We start from the raw sequence: 21,167 nt of genomic DNA, 5'->3' as shown, positions 1-21,167 counted from the left end.
TGTTTTATTTCTAAGTGGAGTTTTGACAAATAAAAAAAGCCATAATTCACTCAGAGCTGCACACATGGAGACGTGTCAGAGAGGATTTGATTGATAAGTAGGGATGTCCCGATCAGGTTTTTTTGGCCCCGATCCGATTCCGAGTCACTAGATTTAAAGATTTGCCGATACCGAGTCCCGATCCGATTTTTTTATAACACATTTTTAAAAAGTGAACAGATGTAAAATAAAAGATGCATGTTGTTCCGTTTAATTTTATACACCTTTATTTTGTTATTTAACATTAAAGCAGTGTATTTCTCTTAGAGGTAGCTTGAACACTCAAGTAATAGTGCAACACTATAACAGAAAACTTCTGTTGAGTATCTTGTATGAACATTCAAGTATTAACATTTCAACAAAAACTGTTCACCATTTACTAGTGAAAATACTGAAAATAGATAAAACATGTAACATAAATTTAAATTAAATTAAAGCAGCTGAACTTAAATTGCCCATTCGGCATGTAAACAAATTAGCAAAAAGTGCAACAGTGTCATAAAGCAAAGCCCTTTGTGGCTTAAAGGATAAAGTTTATGTTTTTTTTAATGAAAACCAACATTTCAACATTTTCTGATTTGAGCCTGTTCTGATTCTCATCAAGAACATTGGAAACAGAACTGAAGAGCCTTTCACTCTGTACAGAGCTGCAAGGGGCAAAGAGATACTGGGCTGGAAGTGCAGCCATGGAAGGGAACTGAAGAGCACGTTCTTTCCAATAGCGAAGTGGGTCATCTCTTTTAGGGATGGTTTGCTCAGAGAGGCATGTGCAGACCTGCACTTCTGCTGACGTACTACTCACGGACCGGGACACAGATTGTCTTTCTTGCAAGATCTCCTGAAATGCACAGTCCAAGGTGCTGCATGCCTCAAGCCGTGGTGCTTTGGTGTCAGGGTCGGCAGCTGCCTCTGAAACAACAGCCCTGGCTTTTTCCTCTTTGTTCACCAGCTCCTGGATGAGATGTTCCTTTGCCAGGGTCAGGTTAGCTGACTTTATGAAGAAGCTAAAAAATTAAAATACAAATATATAAATGTTTTAGGACATGCCACATGTTACAGCCTTATAATTGCTTTGACTATATGCACTTAAAAAACCCAATCATTAATCAAAATACAAAGTAGAAATAAATTAAAAGTATCTACTTGGTTAAAACTATCTGTAAATGACTTTACTGTGCATGAACATTTTTATAGTCTACCATATTTCACTGTACTTACCAATCTTTGTATCTGGGATCAAGTGAGGTGGCAATGTAGAAGAGGGGCTCAGTTTCAATGCTAGCAAAGCGCTTCTCCACTGCCTCCAAGAGGGTTTTCTTCATGCTTTTAATTCCCTGGTCATCTTCCTCATCACCAGTTAAAATACGTCTAAGGACTAAAAAAGAAATTAATTATGGTGTGACCGTTTGTTTTAAATAATATATAGAAATACGATTACCTGTTATGGCAGGGATCACATCCGCTACAGTTGCGTCAGTTGCTCACCTCCCTTGTGAGCTCCTCAAAGGGGGAGAGCACATCTGCAACTTTCTTCATCAAATCCCACTGGTAAGCTGTCAGAACAGCTGGTAGTGTGCGTTCAGTGGAATAAACGCTGAGAGGCCGTTTTTGTTCCATTAGGCTCTGTAGCATGTAGAGGCTACTGTTCCATCTAGTCTGCACAAGATGTAATAAACACAAGTTTTGTGTAAACAGCAAGACATGTTTAAACAATAACAACAAAAATAGTCAAATCTGTTGCAGAGATTAATCTTACCTGGACATCTTGTTGCAGGCGCTTAATATCCATGTTTAACTCTGTCTGGATGTCTTCCAGCCGTGAGTATGCCAGAGGGGAATGTTTAAAGTGACCCACTATCTTCCTCGCAATGGCCAGGGTGTCTGTGACTCTACGTTGAGCAAGTACACCTTAGTGCACGCAAAGTTGACATAAGTGCGCGACACAACCTGCACTTCGTACTCCCATCTCACTCATGGTTCTTTTCATGTTTACTGCATTGTCCCGAAAAATGACGTGGACTCGTTGTTTGTCAATGCCCCAGTTCGTGAGCATTTTCTCCACAGCCTCTTTGATTCGTTCAGCTGTGTGGGATCCTCGAAACTCCTGTGCGTGCAGGGTCGCATGGCGCAAAACAAAAGCAGAATCCACCCACTGAGAGGTGAGGCTTAACAGCGACATTGGAGCAACAGACGAACTCCAAATGTCTGTGGTGAACGAAATAAAAGGCACGTCCTTTAGCAAGCCCAGAAGTTTGTCCTTAACTTTCTTTTGGAGCGCTGGCAGAGCTTTCTCCGTGAAATAGTGACGAGACGGCATATCAAAACGGGGCTCCAAGAAGTCCAGTAACATGATGAGCCCCGGGTTGTCTACGAAGGCGAATGGTTGGTCACTTATCGCAATCATCTGGGAAATCTTGGATATTATGGCTTGAGCCTTCTCACCATCGCGCGGCATTTTCTCTTTTTTCTTGAGTGTCTGAAGTAGCGTAGGCTGTGTTGTTCTGGGTGGCTGTGATGACTTAGCGAACTCCGTGTAACGTTGCGGATGTTTGTTTTTTAGATGTCGGATCAGATTTGTCGTGTTAAAAGCAGCCTTTTCTTTACCCCCCCTTGAAACTTTCATCTTGCACGTGTTGCAGATTGCAATTGCGGTATCACTTTCGTCAATGGTGAAAAAAGTCCAAACAGCCGACATCTTTTTTGCACATGTTACCCCTTCGAACTGTTATTGCCGTATTCCGATGCATTTTACGACAGTAAAATGTCGTGACATGTACGTCTGTGGTCACGTGACCACTCTTATAATATAATTGACAAGATGGCGGCAGCGTGATGAAGTTGGCGACATCCACTCCTGGAAATTAACCAAAACTATTGGTATGCAACATATGCATCCTGCTTCCTTCTGCTAATATCACTCTAAGCAAAAGCTATTTTGTCAATGAGAGAAACAAGGCAGGCATCCGGACGCCAGAAGATGACTGAAGTTGACAAACAGCTCGGAGAATCCAGCCCCGGCCTGATGAAAGCCATGGAGGACCTTATGGCCAAATATTTCAAAGAGGTCGATGAAAAGGCTGAAGCAAGAGTCCACCGACTTGAGAAACGTATTGACAGTATGCACGCAAATCTAACCAAGCACACGGAAGAAATAAAGACCATACGCAAAGAAAACACACAGTTAAAACAACGCCTGGAAGTTGCCGAACTATCGAACGCCGCAAGTCATGCTATCCAGTGATGCATGACGCGCGGAAACAAGGATATCAAGCTTTCCTCCTGTATCCCGCCACGATCAAACTGACTAAGGACAACAATGACTACATATTTCAGGAAGCAGATCAAGCTGCAAACTTCATTTCAACCTTGAATATAACAAACTGATGGGACTACCTGGCAGATCCTGATGAGACGGTGAGACGCCTGGAGGCGTGTGTGACTGCATACTTTGATGGTGCTTGTGGACATGACTTTGTTTGTTTTTGTTTTGATTCAATCTTGACTCAGGACAATGAAAGTGACCAGAATAAGCACAACTATGATTTGCTTGAATTTCGGGAGTGATGACGCCACTCTCATTGAATGTTTTTCTTTCTGAATGAAAGGGGGGAGGAACAGATCCGATAGGTGGGATCAGGGAGGGACGAGAAAGGGGAGGTGCTGCGGTCGCTTAAGTATATGTATTTATTTGTCCTTATAAATAACTTAAAGAATATATTTGTTCTAGTTATGTGGATATTTGGATATCAGTTGACTTTAATTTAAAAAAAAAAAACATCAAAAGCAAATGATGGAAGATATGAGAAATGAAAATGATCAATTGTGTGATTTTGACAAAGATAGGGACCCAGATATTAATTTTCATAATAAATTTATTGATAACTGCAAATATTTCTCGGAGGATGACATTAATATACACATTAATTCAGTTGTTAAGTCAGCAGATATTATGTCATACATACATTTTAACATAAGAAGTATTTATGCTAACTTCAATAAGCTAAAAGAGTATCTCACTAGTATGACTTAAGTTCAAGTTGGTAGCACTCTCTGAAACATGGCTTGATAAAGATAGAGATGAGGAATTTGAAATGGAGGGTTATAAACAATACCACATAAATCGGGAAGGAAAAAGAGGGGGTGGAGTGGCGTTGTATGTTGACAATGGGTTGAGAAGTAAACTGGTGAAAGAAATGTCTGTTGCAATTGAAGGGGTCCTGGAATGTGTAGCTGTTGAAATTGAGATGTGTGAAAGCAGAAATGTCATTGCTGCATGTATTTACAAAGCTCAAGGCTCAACTGCAAACCAATTTACAGATAGTCTTGAGATTTTATTAGATACTCAGAATCAACACAAAACCTTATTAATGGGAGGAGATTTTAACATTGATTTTCTAAACCCAAACAACTGCAGAGACACGTCTTATTTCTTAGAGACTCTAACAGCTAGATCACTCTTACCAGTAATCACACAGCCAAGCAGAATCACAAGTTCCAGTGCCACATTAATTGACAATATTATTACTAATAATGTGGGGGCAGTTGTTCAAAGTGGCTTACTACATAATGATATTAGTGACCATTTGCCTGTTCTCACTATTTTTGACTTGCACCCATTGAAAACTAAAATTCAGAAACAGTTAAATTGTTATCGGCAGAGAACAGAAGTAACAGTCAACGAGTTTAGAAAAAGTTTATTTGACCAGGATTGGTCAAAAGTTTATGTGACCGATGTGAATATTGCTTATGAAAGCTTCCTGGGCATTTATATTTCTCTATATCATAAATGCTGCCCATTAAAGTTATTTAAGGAAACGTCAAAACTCACTAAGCCCTGGATGACAAGAGGACTAACTAAAGCATGCAGAAAGAAAAACAAACTGTATAAAGATTTTATGAAAAACCATACGGTGAATAATGATATGAAATACAAAACTTATAAAAATAAACTTTAAGGAAAGCTAAAATAGATTATTATAATGGAAAACTGATAGAGCAGAAAGGGAATATGAAAGCAACATGGAAGATTCTGAATGAAGCAATTCATCCGAACTTACAAAAACCAAAGCTACCAGATTACTTTGTTAATAATGATCTGGTAATAAATAATAGCAAAGAAGTAGCAAATCAATTTAATAATTTTTTTGTTAATATTTGAGTAAATTTAGCTAATTCAATAGATAGTCCCAGTAATCATAAAATGCACAGTATAGACACAATCCTACAATCTATGTTTGTTGGAGATGTTGATAAGAGTGAAATATTAGCTATAGTAAAGAAAAGTGAAAACAAATCATCTACTGACAGTGATGAACTTGATATGAAAATCGTAAAAAAAAACAATTGATTGCATCATCAAACCATTGACTTACATTTTCAATTTATCAATACAGTCTGGTGTTTTTCCTGAGAAAATGAAGGTAGCAAAAATTATACCAATCTTTAAAAGTGGTGAAGAACATCTATTTAATAATTATAGACCTATATCATTACTCTCACAATTCTCCAAAATCCTTGAAAAATTGTTTGCTTTCAAGCTAAAAGTTTTTTTAGAAAAAAATGAAATACTTAGTGAAAAACAATATGGATTTAGGTCACAAAGATCTACAGCGCTGGCTCTAATTGAGCTAATTGAAAAGATTACAACTGCAATAGATAACAAACAATACACAGCTGGAGTGTTCATTGATCTACAAAAAGCATTTGATACAATTAATCATGATTTACTGTTATCTAAACTACCTATATATGGGATTAGAGGTCTGTCATTCCAGTGGCTTAAAAGTTATCTAACCAATAGACAACAGTATGTCCAAGTAAATGGAACAAATTCAAATCACCTAGAGATTACCACTGGAGTTCCACAAGGATCTGTATTAGGTCCCCTACTTTTTATTTTATTTATAAATGATGTTTGCAAAGTTTCCAAAATAACCCAGTTTTTATTGTTTGCCGATGACACATCCATTTTCCACTCTGGATCAAATGTACTTGAGCTGATGTTAACGCTAAAAGAAGAACTAACCAAGGTGAAAAATTGGTTTTCTGAAAATAAGTTATATTTGAATTGGAAGAAAACAAAGTTTATGATTTTTAGTAATCGGCAAACAGATGAAAATTTAACATTAAACATTGATCAAGTTGACATTTGCAAAGTAAGTGAAATAAAATTTCTTGGAGTTATTTTGGATGAAAAATTAAGATGGAAATCTCACATTAATCATTTGAAAAAGAAAATTAGCAAAAATATTGGAATTCTTTATAGAGTAAAAGATTTATTTAACAGTCAATGTTTACGCATGTTATATTGTTCTTTTATTTTACCATATTTTAGTTACTGCCTTGAAATCTGGGGAAAAGCATATTCAGTTCATACAAAGCCTTTATTTATCTTACAGAAAAAAGCGATAAGAATAATCAACAAAAAAGGCAGAAGAGAACAAATAATCTGTTTGCTGAATCACGACTACTAAAGTTTTCAGATTTAGTTGACTTAAAAACATTATTATTTATGTTAAAAGCCAAATTAAAAGCTCTCCCAAACATCATTCAGTCAGCTTTTTCATTTATTTCAGAAGACAATAGCAACAGAAGGAAAAACAGTTTCAAAGTCCCATTTGCACGCACAACCCTGAGACAGACACACATATCAGTTTATGGAGTCAAACTATGGAACTCACTGGACACAATATTGAAAGAAACTACTAGCATAGCTGCATTTAAAATAATCTTTAAGGATAGGATATTAGATAAATACATGAAGGAAAATTTATCGGGACAATAAATGTAAACCATAGACCGAGATGGATTAGGGAGGGGTAGAGATATAAAGTCTTGAGGATTTGTTTTCTCTGTTAAAATGTCGTCTTCTTGTTTTCTTGTTTCTGTTTTGTTTAGAAAAAAGGAACAGATTATATAAGAATTTGTTTTCTTCACACTGTTCCAGTTGTTCAAGCCCAAGTATGTTTAATGTATGTTTCCTTGTAAAAGAAAAAAAAAAAGGCATGAACAATAAACCAAACCAAAAAAAAAAAAAAAAAAAAATGGTCGTCTTTGGTCATTCAAACCGGAAGAATTTTATAAAGTTGCATTCTTAAAATATAACACTTTTTCAGTACGATAAAAACAAAATATCGGGCCGCTGATCGGCATGTGACAGCCGATTCCGATTGAGTCCTAAATTACGTAATCGGGGCTGATTTCCGAGCACGTGATCGGATCGGGACATCCCTATTGATAAGGTCTCCAGCCAATCAGGACACAGAACTGCCTGTGGTGTTTAAAAAAAAGAAAAAAAACAGCAGCACAATTGCTCTGAAAGAATCAGCAAAACGCAAAATGTGATCTACTTGTAGAAAAAAAACACAACATTCTACGTGTCACGTTCTATGGGGGTCTTGATCTGTGTGGCCAGATTGGAAAAAAAGCATGCCTTTCTAATGTTGTTCAGCGGCTAAACGTGGGGCGGGCCGGATGTGGCCCGCGGGCCGTAGTTTGCCCATGTCTGGTCTAAACCAACGAACACCTGTTCGAGCTGGAATTTATTGAAGACAGGAAAATTGCATGATGTACGGTATGGCTCATCTAAAATGAAAGGTTTTGCTGATCACAGCTTGCTCTGTGGAGAAATTGAATGTTGGTGTTTGACTGGGGGCGGTGCTGGCAGAGCAGACACTTCCTGTCTCACTCTGTGACATCAGCACACGAGAACCCGTTCGTTTTCATGGGTATGGGAGGGTGGTACTGAGAGCAGGTTTTTAGAGGATTACTCAGAAATGCGTGAACAAATCAAAATACTGCGCTGGGGTTGTTTGTAGTGAGAACTGAACAGTATATTACACTTAAAAGCTCAAAAGGTTTGTTTTTTTCCATGGTATGGCCCCTTTACGTGGATATTTACTTTTGTATAGTTGGATGTCCTCATTCAGGTACGGTGGCCGGGAAGTGCAAAACAATAATGCATTTGCCTGAAACACTTTTACAATTTTATAGAAGCACTTTTACAAGTTTGAACGAAACACTTTTACAATTTGATCGAAGCACTTTTACAATTTGACAAAAACACTTTTACAAGTTTGACCATAGATGGTACAGTCGAAAGACCTGTGTTGTATGTCAGCAACAAAGAATAAAAATAAGTGCAGCCAGGGCTGGATTCGAACGCAGGTCTTTCGCACTGAGGTCCAGCAACATAGCCACTCGGCTTCGACTGCTATTGAGGTAAGTTCAGACAAGTGACACTACGTAGCAGTGCATTGGACGAATGGTACAGACAACAATAGAACGTTGTTTTTGATGCCTGTTTTTCACGGTCATTTAGCCGTTTTTTACTGTGTTTTCCTGCCCTGGTTCTTACTGGGCCCTCTGGAATAAACTGCTACCCGTTCTATGCCCGTTTACCCGGTCTTCTCCTCACTCAACTCTACAGAATCACTTTGGGGCTCACAGTGTATATTAACTGGACAAACCGGAACTCCTCAACGGAACACGCAGGGGGAGAGGTCCATATTCCGATCGACTTTACCATCTGTGGTCAAACTTGTAAAAGTGTTTCGGTCTAACTTGTAAAAGTGTTTCGGTCTAACTTGTAAAAGTGTTTCGGTCTAACTTGTAAAAGTGCTTCTATAAAATTGTAAAAGTGTTTCAGGTAAATGTATTATTGTTTTGCACTTCTCGGCCACCATATTCAGGGGAACAAAGAAGAAAAACCAGACAGTGGTAAATGTGTAAACGCCTCTTCTCTTGTCTGGTCTGAGAGGCGAAGATTGTGTTGCCTGATGTGCAAATTTCCTTGATCTGCTATCCCACACAGGTTTCTGGGAGCCGCTGCTGCTTCGCCGAGGGCTTGATGTGGGGGTGACTGGGCCTACCCCTATTTTTACATTCTACCATCTACCATAGTAGAGCACAATTGCTCACCTTCATATTTACGTGAACAATACTGAGGAAAAAACTCCTATTGATCAAAGAGAGGTTTCTTACTTTCACACTGATGAGTGAAATTCTGGAAAAAGTTTGGAGAACTTTGAAGTGGTGAATGTTTTATTGTAACTATAAAAGTCCCACTCTTTTACTTCATTTTTTTAATGAAAGGGAAACAGAAGTTTAACTTTAAAGAATGATGTTGACTTTTTTTCTCAGAGTTAAACAAACTGTTGATTATTAAGCTGCATCTGTAAACATAACCACATTGAGGTAAAGTTAAAAACACTCAGAGTACTGAAAACATCACATGTTAGAACAAAATGATCCCGATATGTAATGCTTAATAGCAATGCAAAAATGAAGCCAATTAAAAAAAACATCTTGTCTCCTGTCCTAGATTTATGATTTATTAACCCTTTATCACAAGAGACATCACCGCTTGTTTTATGATGCTACTTCCCTCTGTTAATTTTTTTCTCTTTTTTAAAAAAAAAAAGAAAGAGATACAAACACAATCAATACAAATAAAGTTTCGCATAAAATACAAAAGGGGTTTATCCAAATGTACACTTTGCTTGTCAGAAGATCAATAACCACTGTTGAGAGAGTGAAATCTGACCAACACAAGAGGCTCTCAGTGCTTATCTGTTTGCTGTTGGACAGGACAAGTTAAGGAAAAAATATATATATATCACCCTTGACACATTAATAGCACACATTCTTTGAAGTACTGCACGTCTTTGACTGTTCACACAATCACTGCAAATCAACTGATTCTGACGCAAGGAGAGAGGCAGATTTTAATTTCAGCTTTGGACCGACATGCAACGCATTACTGAAGTGTTGCATGACGGCACAACACTTCTTTTGTCCTTTTCTCATTAGTGGACTTCCTTTGTCTGTCAAAGACGTTTCTAAACTGGATGAATCTCAAATATATATATGTGTTTTCCCATTTTTTTTATTTCTTGTAGCTGTTGATAACGTTTAAAGATGTTTTTTTTACATAGTTTCCAATAACCTGTAATACCTTTGTTATTTATTTATTTAAATTAGTTTCAAACCTGTTAATAGTAAAGCACATGCGCACAAATAGTGGATAATAAAAGCAACAACAACACGAATTCTACAGACACATATTTGAAAGGGAGCAGGCAGAAGCTTTGCTTATTTAAGCCTACCACTTAAGAAATGAAAGAAAAAGCAAAGCAAAAAATTAAACAAAACACAAATAAAAACAAAACAAAAAAATTCTACATGTTCAGCAGAGTTGTTTCAGGGAAGCATGACTACATCATTTTACACCGCTAGTATTGCAGTTTATGTCCATGTACGTATATCTTTATTCATCCCGTAGAATTTGTTTGTATTAGAACATGTGGACGTTTTTCCATTTGTGTAACCACAGTCTAAACCATTTGTCCATATTTGGTGGTGTAAATTCTGTGTCATAGGCTGGCCATCTTAGGATTCTAGCACCCTCTCCATATTTTTATCCTTAAGTATTTTGAACCAGGTTTCAAGGTATAGATATCAAAGTAGGTGATAGCTGCTTGTTTAAATGTTTGTTCAGGTGGGGTTGATTTCCAAGCAGAGGTTGCAGAGGTATATCAGAAAAGAATTGATCTAGCTTCTTCCATTTAGCATCATTTAGCACCTGTTGACTTTTACAACTGCTGCCATGACTTCAGCTTTTGTCTCCGTATATATTGCCGGGTTGACCGTATCGGTGAAAAAGCACTGGGAAGGGATGTTGTATGTTGGCTGTAACATATGGAGCAACATTTGGAAGCCCTCATTCTCCACCACTGAATGTGGTCTCAAGTCCTTTGCTGTAAAGTTCTGCTTGACTTCGTCATTCGCCTTACCTTTTCTGACGATGGTGGAAATTTCTTCAGGATATCCACTATGTTTTTATGACCTTTAAATGGCGTACACTTGTATAGAGCTTGTCTACCTTCCTGGAACACCTAAAGTGCTTTTCAGTCATGCTGTGAAGTGCACAGTCCCATTCACACACTGTCAGACACTGGCGCCAACCTTCCACCAGAGTCAAGACGGGAATGATGGAACCTGCAATCATCCGGTAAGAGGTCGACCGCCCCACCACTGCACTCTGGCCCCCCCATTGGAGGTGTTTGCAGCAGAACTTGTTAAAACCAAACTCATGTCAGTAGCGCCCGAATGGTTTCTAACCTCCCCTCATCCAGATGGAACTGTATAACAAAATGTTGCTTATTTGTCTTGTTCTCTACATACTTAATTTTGGTCTGACAGAGATTACACACCGCATGACTTATCCAAAACCAGTCGGGCCGGTCAGCCATATTTGTGTGGCCTTCAAAAAGTCTGAGTGAAAACCGACCTGTGTTTAGTTCAGCTTGTTACTTTTGTTTTAATTTATATATTTTTTGATTATCAATTATTTAAAATTCATAAAATGATTCAGAATCGTTTATGGCTCATAATTGATGCATCTAAAAATTAGTTATGTTCCCCTCCCCTAGTTAATAAGCACTTCTTCTGTGTTCTTCCATTTTTCTAAAAGCAAAGTACGAAGGGAAAGGCTGGGGTCACACCACCCTCAAGGACAGAGAGGGCATCACCCTCAAACTGGATTGGGGAAACCGGTGCTTTGTTTGGAGGAGAAGAGGTCCAGGAGGGAACTGGTAGCACTCTAACATATCATGTTGGAAGTTCATGTGTCATTAGTGATGAGTACCAAGAGTGTTGAAATTCTGTAACTCAACCGTGATACAAGCTTTACTCAGGTAATCAGTCTGTCAATACTGAGAAAGGGGTCAAGGCCTGGGCAGGATCCAGCCCTCTGGGTAATTATATCCAGCACCCCTGATCATTTTTTTATTGTTTTCAATGGCCCAATGTATAATGTTGACAACATTTATTTTTATAGAGAGTGAAATATTTAAAGTTATTCAAGGTTTGAGTTGATTTATTATAGAATAATATTCCTGGCTTTTTTTATTCATAGTAATGTTTAAAAGTTATGTTTCTAAAGTTTTAAAAACTTAGTTTTAGAGTGTTCAATAAACATTTATCCTGTTCGGCCCTTGATCTAAGGTGTGTTTTGGATTTTGGCCCCTGTGTGATTGAGTTTGACAGCCCTGACTTAGACAATCATTTGCTGTTCATCTATGCTTGTTTTACATTAAAATCTTTTTACTCTATTTTAATTTTATTTTAATGATCGCATGTTTACTATTTCGTTTGATTGTTTCTTTAAATGTTTTATGTAAAGCACTTTGAATTGTCTCTGTAGATGAAATATGCTATACAAATAAACTTGCCTTGCCTAAGTCTAGTAATGCCCATCCTGACGTGGCATCCAGTTGCAGCCAGTCAACTGACAGTGAATTTTGCTCCTAGAATCAGAAATGACATATGTTATTTATCTGGAATAGATGGAGCTCCTGTTTGATAAAATAATAAACTGATTTTTTTTTTCTTATTTTGTCAGACTTAAATCATCACAGTCACTAAAGACTAAATAAAGCCCCAATAGAGAATGGTTGGTGTTGGTAGTTAAACCCACATTCTCCACTGTGCTGCTTGTGCCACATATGCATTCTCTTTACAAACTTGGTTCAATTTAAATAAAGTATTGGGAAGTGTTGGTGGAGGACCAACGCAAAGGGTGGGAGAGCAGAACAGAACCGATGACCTGACAAGGGTTAACTGAAAACCACACACTTGAATAGGCTGAGGGTGATTGGCAGAAATAAAAGCAGCTGTGGATCATGAATCTGAAACTGGTGTAACTAAGGGATAATTCAAAACAGGAAATGGCCACAAATCATAACAACTGACAAACCCATCAATCCACGGAAAGCTGCAAGCCAAGACAACATCTAAGGTCGGGTGCTGAAGGACTGTGCAGAGGAGCTATAGGATGTCTTCACAGACATCTTTAATATCTCCTTGGAGCAATCCATTGTCCCATCATGCTTCAAAGCCACCAACATCACACCTGCACCAAAGAAACCCTCACCAACCTGTTTCAACGAGTACCGCCCTAAGGCACTGATGCCTATTATCATGAAGTGTTTTGAATGGCTAGTCATGTCACATATCAACTCCCACCACACACACACACACACACACACACACACACCCCCACACACACACACACACACTGGACTATTAAGGTAATTATGTGCCAAAACATACCAGCATAAATAAAACACACACGAGCTAAAATCACACGCACACAAGTTTAAGTAAAAAAAATATGAACTATTCCCTTGGTCTTGTTGGCTGGAGTTGGCGCTATGCTAGCTCCACCGCGTCACCATGTTAAAACTAAATACCTTTGACGTTTATTAAGGTTGAGTGTTAGGTTACTTGATTTCTGACGAGAACTCCACCTACCTGATCCCTCCTCCTTGCAAGTTAGTTATGGTACAAAAAACTTTCATGGGGGAATCTACAAGGAAAGATTTTTTCCAACACAGTCTTACAAGTTGTTTTTTTCCCCAAAACCTCAAGTTAAATCTTGTGTGTGTGATTTTTATTCACTTGCAACATTATTACAAACAAGTTAAGGTTTTTGCCAAGCAAGTTCCCACATTATATTCCACAAGTACACATTTTTTCTCACATGTTCCTCTTTTATCCTGCAACTTCACATTCAGTTTCACATGTGTGTGTGGATTAAACTTGTGTGTGTGTGATTCTAGCTCCTGTGAGTATTATTTATGCTTGTATGTTTTGGCATGTATTTACCGTAATACTGGACCTCTCTCAGTTTGCATACAGACCCAACGATCCATAGAGGATGCAATCTGCTCTGCTCTCCACCCAGCCACCCCTTACCCACTTTGACAAAAAGGACTCATCTGTGAGAATGCTGTTCGTAGACTTTCATGACCACATACACCTCATATACCACCCACCTAACCCAAAAAGTGCTGACAATTGTCAACGATTCAAATCATCCTGCACACAATCTGTGTTTTTTCTATGCCTGGAAGAGTAAGATGGCACAATTTTGATTCACCATGTGTCCAGTACACATGTTGAACTGACAATAAAGCTTGTACTTAAACTTGAAAACCTGAACCAAAGTTCACAATCATGACACAGGGCGTTTAACAGGCTTTCCAACAAGATAATGTTGTCAAAAAGAGTTGTTGGAAAAAAATCCACCACTCCTTTGCTATGCTGTGTTTATTAGGCCAATTCTTGTATTTTTACAACACAAATCATTTTTATTGCAAAGAGTATTAATACTAGTGGCAGAGGTATGAGGGCTGCACGGTGGCGCAGTGGTTAGCGCTCTTGCCTCACAGCGAGAAGGCCCCGGTTCGACTCCCGGCTGGGACCTTTCTGTGTGGAGTTTGCATGTTCTCCCCGTGGGTTTTCACCGGGGACTCCGGCTTCCTCCCACCATCCAAAAACATGCTTCATAGGTTAATTGATGACTCTGAATTGCCCCTATGGATGTGAGAGTGCATGTGTGTGTGATTGAGGCCCTGAGACAGACTGGCGACCTGTCCAGGGTGTACCCCGCCTTCGCCCATCAGTAGCCGGGATAGGCTCCAGCACCCCCGCGACCCCGAAAGGGAAGAAGCGGTTAAGAAGATGGATGGATGGATGGCAGAGGTATGAGAAAAAAGGAATCCAACAAAAGAATATGACACATGTAGTAAAACATTAACACTTATAGAGAGAACCATAAAAACAGTATACATCTTTTCAAAATAAAGGCAAAAACCATTTTCAAAGCACCTTTTCTGTCTCTTGTAGGAAAAGGTCAATTCCCTGCTGTGCACCAAAATCTCAGAGAGAAGAGCTGCTCTGTTGGCCAACAAAGCATTTGTGGTTCTCACACTTCCTGTCATTCATGTCAATCAGTTAACTTTAAAGTGTTGGATCTGAATCCTTTTAAGAAGGGATTAATTTCTTACTGCAGTAACCAATGTTGACAAATTTTGTCTAATAATGAGTAACATGTTAGAAAATAATTCAAGCTATCAGAGAACAGTGTGATCCTAGAAATATTATGAGTTACATAAAAATATCAGTCAATAACTTGAAACTGAATGAGGTAACTGGTTTTTTGAAGGGCCTATTGCATGCTTTTCTTAAGCTTTCAGAGTAAACCATATCTTTATACCCAGAATTATCATGTAAACTTCTTACTGGAATGTTCTTTGGCATATGCCACCACATGAAGTTTAAAAACTAAATTGAATGAGTATTTCTTGGACATCGCTACGGTGGATCACAGCACAAAAACCACAGAAACCCAGCGTCTGCATGACTGTGCGCAAGCCCGGATTGGGGTGGGGTTAAGGAGGTGGGAGTGGGGTCTCAAAGAAGAGCGGCATCTAAAGTGACAAGAACCTCTTAGACCCGCTGTTTATGGGAGACTGGCTTCAATTAGGCACAGGCCCCCACTGACAGATATACGGTATTGTGCATATAAAATAAAAATGTTTAGCCGATCCCCGCGAGCTCTGCAGAGAAAGCGGCTGTGTGTGTGTTAGCCTGGGGTTGGTGCATGCAGCACAGACTCTTCCTGGAGGGAGCTGCTCTTCGGTTGTCTATGTCATTGAGAACACGCTCGTGTTTTTGTGGGTTTGGAGAGGCTGGTGTCCAGACTGCAGGTTTTTAGAGGAATGCTCAGAGATGTGTGGAAGGATCAAAATACAATTTTGGGGTGTTTTTGTGAGAAAAGAATAGCATAATACACTTAAAAGCTCAAAAAAGTTGATTTTGCCCTTATCTAAAGGACCTTTAAACCCTAAAAAAAACTAGAATAAGAAAAACCATCAAAGACCAGTTGTGTTTCTAAGTTTGTTAGGTTTGAAATGAACAGGGATGTTAAAATTTGAAGATCCTTCCAAGTTTCCTGCACATAGTTGACACATAAGGGAGAATAATATGTTGTTTGTCGGTCACTCCCTTCTTTCTTTGGTTTAATTTTGAAAGTTCTCTTTTCTATGGAGAGAAAATAGGCTCCGATTTGTGGGTGCATAATTCTTGATTTGTGCATAAATTAGGATTTGTGCGTGTGTAATTCTTGATTTGTAACTCATATAATACATTTTGTGCATAAGTAAAAAAATAAAAAAAATACAAAATACAATTTACAAAAGCTTTGAGAGTGTGTGCTATCCTAAAGCTGGACACATGCTAGAGCCCCCTTATGGCCCATTCTGCCCCTCCAGCTTGAACTGGTTTTTAAAAACACCACTCCTGTGGGGGGTGAACCGAGGTCCCACACAGCAGCTGAAGTGTGGAAGAAGATCCAAGAGTTCCTCCAAAGTCATGTGAGCTGCGATCCTCTGCAAAATAATGCCAAATTATAGATTTAATTTAAGAGGAAATAATTACGACTTCAAATTAAACGTCATTCTGATTGTCTTGATTGTTGCTGCCCTAGAAAGCTGCTAAACTTTTCTATTAGAAAGTTTATTTATTTTTCACAAGATGCATGAGCAAAATGTAAGATATTCTACTTCAAAAATCCCTTAAGCCTTTTAGCTCCAAGACCTCAAATAAAGGTTGCTCTTTTTGTCTCCATGTCTCTTTTTTTTTAGATATAAATACTGCTTTTCTGACATCTTGTGTTTTTGATTTTAATAACAGTTTTCTGACCACAAGAGACTTTCCCTTGTCCCATTTGTTGCAGTGAGATGTGGTCCAAACAAGACCACGTCTCACGTCTTTTATTCATATGCATAGTGGAGCAACAGTCACAGATTCTGGAAGTTGTCCCCCATAAGAGAGGATTTTAGTCTGCAATGTTTATGCAGATCAAATTTTAATAGATGCATTTTCATGGCATCTATTAAGTGACAGTGACTGCAAGTGACAATAACAGACTAAACAAACTGATCAAAAGAGCCACTTAATGAAGCAGTGGTGGAGCGGAGGACCCTCAACAAGCTGTTATCCATCATGGATAACCCAGACCACCCTCTCCACCTGGTTCTGGACAAACAACGGAGCGCCTTCTGCAAAAGCCTCAACCAACTCCACTGTTCTAGGAAAAGCTACAAGAAATCATTTTTTTCCGTTTGCAATAAGATTATATTACACCTCATCACTTTGTAACAGATAATCACCTGATGACTGTTGTCATGACTGATGGTCATTACTGCCTTAAATTGCACACTGCTTATTATATTCCACACAGTATAATTTGCACAATTTGTTTTCTTATATTAATTCTTTATATCTTCTGTAAATAATGTTTATCTTTATATCTTCTGTAAATAATATCTGTTTGCTGCAACATTTAAATTTCCCAGCTTGGGATGAATAAAGTCTTTCAATTCTACTCTTTTCTATTTATCCTAGATTCACACCAACTGTGAGAGACAGGCTGTAAAAAGAATCCAGGGAATCACATTTTATGCTTTGTTATAATAATGTATTTGCGTAGTGATGTAAAAAATAAATATTTGGTTAATAGGAAAAGTTCATGTCAGTAATTTGTAAAGTAACTCTGGTTGTCGATGACAGAGACCAAATGTTTCCTGGTCCTCTCCAGGTTTGTACAATAGAAGATGGTACACTGTGGTCACAAAGGAATGGACATGGTCAGCAACAATACTCAGCTAGGCTGCCGCATTGTAACCATGCTCAATGGGCAATAAGTGGCCCAAAGTGTGCACCCCACACCATTACACCCCTACCAGGAGCCTGAACCATTGATACAAGGCAGGATGGATCCGTTTCTGAAATACTCAGACCATGCCACATTCAAAGTCACTTCACTCACCTTTCTTCCCCATTCTGATGCTCAGTTTGAAATGCAACAGATCGTCTTGACCATGTCTACATGACTGCAGGGATTGAGCTGCTGCCATTCGATTGGCTGATTAGAAATATGTGTTAACGAGGGTTGGACAGGTGTACCCAATAAAGTGGGCAGTGAGTGTATGAGCCTGAATTAGCAATTATGGTACCCTGATGTCTATTAAGGTTTCTCTTTTTTAAGTTTTACTTGTTTGTTTTTCCATGTTAGTTCCGGTGATGAAAAACTTCCAAAACTGCTGGATTGGGTTTCAGAGTTTGAAAAAACAGTTCACAGCAAATTAAAGAAAAGCATTGCACTGATGTGTGTTTCTATACTCTTACAGAGAGGATTTGTATTTACAGCAAACTTATTTTTCTTCTTTTTTTTATTCCTAGACGTTTCTAATGCATTTGACGTTGTAAATCATACAAAATTACTTACGTAAACGGCAGATGTGCTGTGTATTTTGACTTATTGGTGTGCTCAACAAACTATAAAGTTAAAATGGGAAACTAGGTGTCAAAGGCTATCAGGAACAGCGATGGTGAGAGACAGCGGCTTTAATTGATCTCCTAAAGTGAAAACCTGTCACACTGTCTGCAGGAGATCTCATCATCGATCATTTGGTATATGCTAATGATATACAGACTATTTCCGAAACATTAAAATATCACACAAAAGGTTATTCATTTCCATAATTCCATTAACAAAAAAAAAGCACACAAAAAATAGATTCAGAGCCCAATGTTAAGTTGATGTTTTTCTTTGTTCATTTTTACATACACTTTGTTTCTTAGTATTAATGGAAGTAAATTTGTTCTTCAAACTTTATTGTTATCACACCATGCAGAAATGTAGGGTAACTGGGTTCTTTAAACACCACTCAGTAATAATGAAAGACCAAAAACCATCTAGATGTTTTAAACATGTTCAAATTGGTTTGTTTATAATCTTAGCAAAAACAAGTCTCAAATTTAGCATGAAGTAAATGCAATGATTTCAGTGGATAAGTTGTTTCCTTTTAAAGAGTCTTGGACTGCGGCGGCGTTCACCGTTTTGCTTTTGTTCATTTTTAAAGACCCAATAAGAATAAAAATGTTGCTTTTAGCATGTTCTTGTAGCGTTTTTCTAATGACGGAGAACATATATAAAAGATAAAAACTGGAATCCTGAGTATTTCTTTACTCATTTTATTTAGGAGCAGATGAAAAAATGTTGTTTGAAAAAAACCTTTTGTGACACAGCAAGTGGAATGGGCGGGCCGAAGTCTCAATTTTAATGCATCTTTTAAAATGTTATCTGTATCTTTAATTTATTCACTTATCTTGTTTTTGTCTATGTGAATGTGATATTGTTTTGCCTCATAAGACTGCCATACTTGTTTCCTAAGACACTGATGGGATAAATTATAATCATGTGTTTCTAGGAAGATTGCCTACTTTCAGAAACCTATTTAAGAGACCTGCATTTGAGAGACTGAAGCGCCATCTAGTGGAGGGTTTGCTTTGAGAGGCTCAGTCAATTGAATAGTATAGTATTTTCCACAGCATGCAGAACAAGAGTGCTGCTAATAAGACATAACCCTAAAAATTATGATGAAATGGTGAATAATAGTTATCTTGTCCAGTGGTAGAGTACTTTTCCTCCAGCTGTCTCTAGGTCCAAACTCTTTCACACTGTTGTTTTTTTTTTTTGTATTTCAATGGAATGTGAATTTTCAGAATCAAATTTGAGCAAATAAAGAGCTGAAAGACGTTAAGATCATCTTGGTTTTGGATCTTTGATGTTAGCTTATGTGAATTTTATACAATAATAGTAATCTTTCTTCTGAGTCTTTAAAGGACGATTTATTGGGGAAAAATGCTCCTAATGTTGAAACTCCTGATGTTTTGGTGTTATAAGTTGTTTCACTCTGATGTTCTGAGCTTCTGCCCACTGCACTCTTACACTATTATGGAACACTTTTGCTTGTAGCTTCTGTGTGTGATTGAAATTTTGTTTTATCTTAGTTTTCATTCATCCATATAACTGATGTTTTCCATTAGCCACTGTTTGTTATTCAGCCATTAAATTAATTTACTGTCCTTTAAATTTCACCATCCTTTGGCCCTCCTCCCCCATGGCTAGAGTAAACTCTGGGTTTCTTTTCTTCACTTAAGTTCCTGATTCAAGCCTGAGTCCAACCATCAAAAGATTTTTATGGTTAGAAAATATTAAACATTCAACATGCTGGAATAACATTATTATCACCCTAACAGAAATGCATACAAGGGTATGAACCAACTTATAGAGGATTTGCAAAAACTTGGTTCCAGAATTTTTTTTGAGAGAAAGACCATTTTCTAACTTATTATTTATTAATGACAACAGTTGTTTCAGATCAACAAAATCAGTTAATTTACATATTAGACAAACATTTGAATCAGAACCCAAAGGAAATTCAATCTTAACATCTCAATTCATCTGATTTGACAGCTTTGATTGCTAAAGGAACATACATGTTCCTGCAGATTTGAGATGAGTAGGACTAAAATGTGACAAAAACGTAAAAGTAAAATTATTGTGTTTTCTCTTTATCTTTTTAATAATTATAATCTGGGTTTACTGTGAGCATCATCACACTTTAAGTGAGTTTTTAGGAACTCTTGAATCTTTTTCCATAACTTCACTTCCACTTCAGCATGGGTCCTCGGCTCACCCCCCCACATGACAGGGAAGTTCAGCATCCCGTGGAGGGCAGAGGGGCAAAATGGACCATAAGGTGGTTCCAGCAAGTGTCCAGCAGCGGGGTAAAATACAGTCTCAAAGTTACTCCTCCCATGACGCTTCAGCCGTTCCACCATCGCCTCCACATAGGCCGTGCTGTCCCAGTTCAGGTCGTCTTCTGAGGCAACAAAGAGGAAACGTCCCGCTGCACGCTCTATAGGAACCAGGCTGCCCTTGTTCTTCTCATCCAGAGGATTTTCTACAGCGTACTTGATTATATTAGCCCCAGAATCAGTGGGAATCACCTTACTGAAGTCAAACATTATCGGGGACAAAATGGGTTGTTTCTTGTAGAACAGGGGAATGCCCACGTTAGCGTTGCAGCCGTTGATCCAAACCACAGCCTCAATACCTGGAACAAAAGCAGCCAGGGAGAGGGCAATGTCTCCCCCCTTTGACCGAGATATCACACCAACTCCTCTGCTGCCCACCTGAAACAGATGAAATGTGCGCAGTCTTTAAAAAAGACATCATAAATGAAACTCTCAGATTTAAATGCTAGAACATTATTTTTTAAACCTTACTTTCACATGTAGATGTTTACCAAAGGGTCTACAGCAGGGGTCTCAAGCTCAAATCAGCCGGGGGCCGCTGGAGGCGGAATCTAGTTGAGGCCGGGCCACATCAGGATTTTCTCAAGAAAATCGCTGAGAAAACATTCCAATGT

The 21,167-nt window shown here is 38.3% G+C and overlaps 2 protein-coding genes across 5 annotated transcripts in view; one reads left to right on the top strand and one right to left on the bottom strand.

The window, feature by feature from the left end:
* Nucleotides 1-21,167, top strand: part of rph3aa (rabphilin 3A homolog (mouse), a) — a 199,717-nt gene that overhangs the window by 147,289 nt on the left and 31,261 nt on the right. The window lies entirely within an intron of this gene.
* The window catches only part of LOC112162959 (acyl-coenzyme A thioesterase 1), a gene marked incomplete at its 5' end in the record, with an annotated part of 2,103 nt that continues 1,008 nt past the window's right edge, over nt 20,073-21,167 (bottom strand). The window contains 1 exon segment of the mRNA XM_024298980.2: nt 20,073-20,931. Coding sequence (XP_024154748.1) covers nt 20,323-20,931 — 609 coding nt within the window.

The sequence above is a fragment of the Oryzias melastigma genome, linkage group LG12 (genome assembly GCF_002922805.2).
Source record: "Oryzias melastigma strain HK-1 linkage group LG12, ASM292280v2, whole genome shotgun sequence".
Classification (NCBI taxonomy): domain Eukaryota; kingdom Metazoa; phylum Chordata; class Actinopteri; order Beloniformes; family Adrianichthyidae; genus Oryzias; species Oryzias melastigma.
Note: the sequence above shows the minus strand (reverse complement) of the source record. Positions and strands in the feature narration are given on the sequence as shown.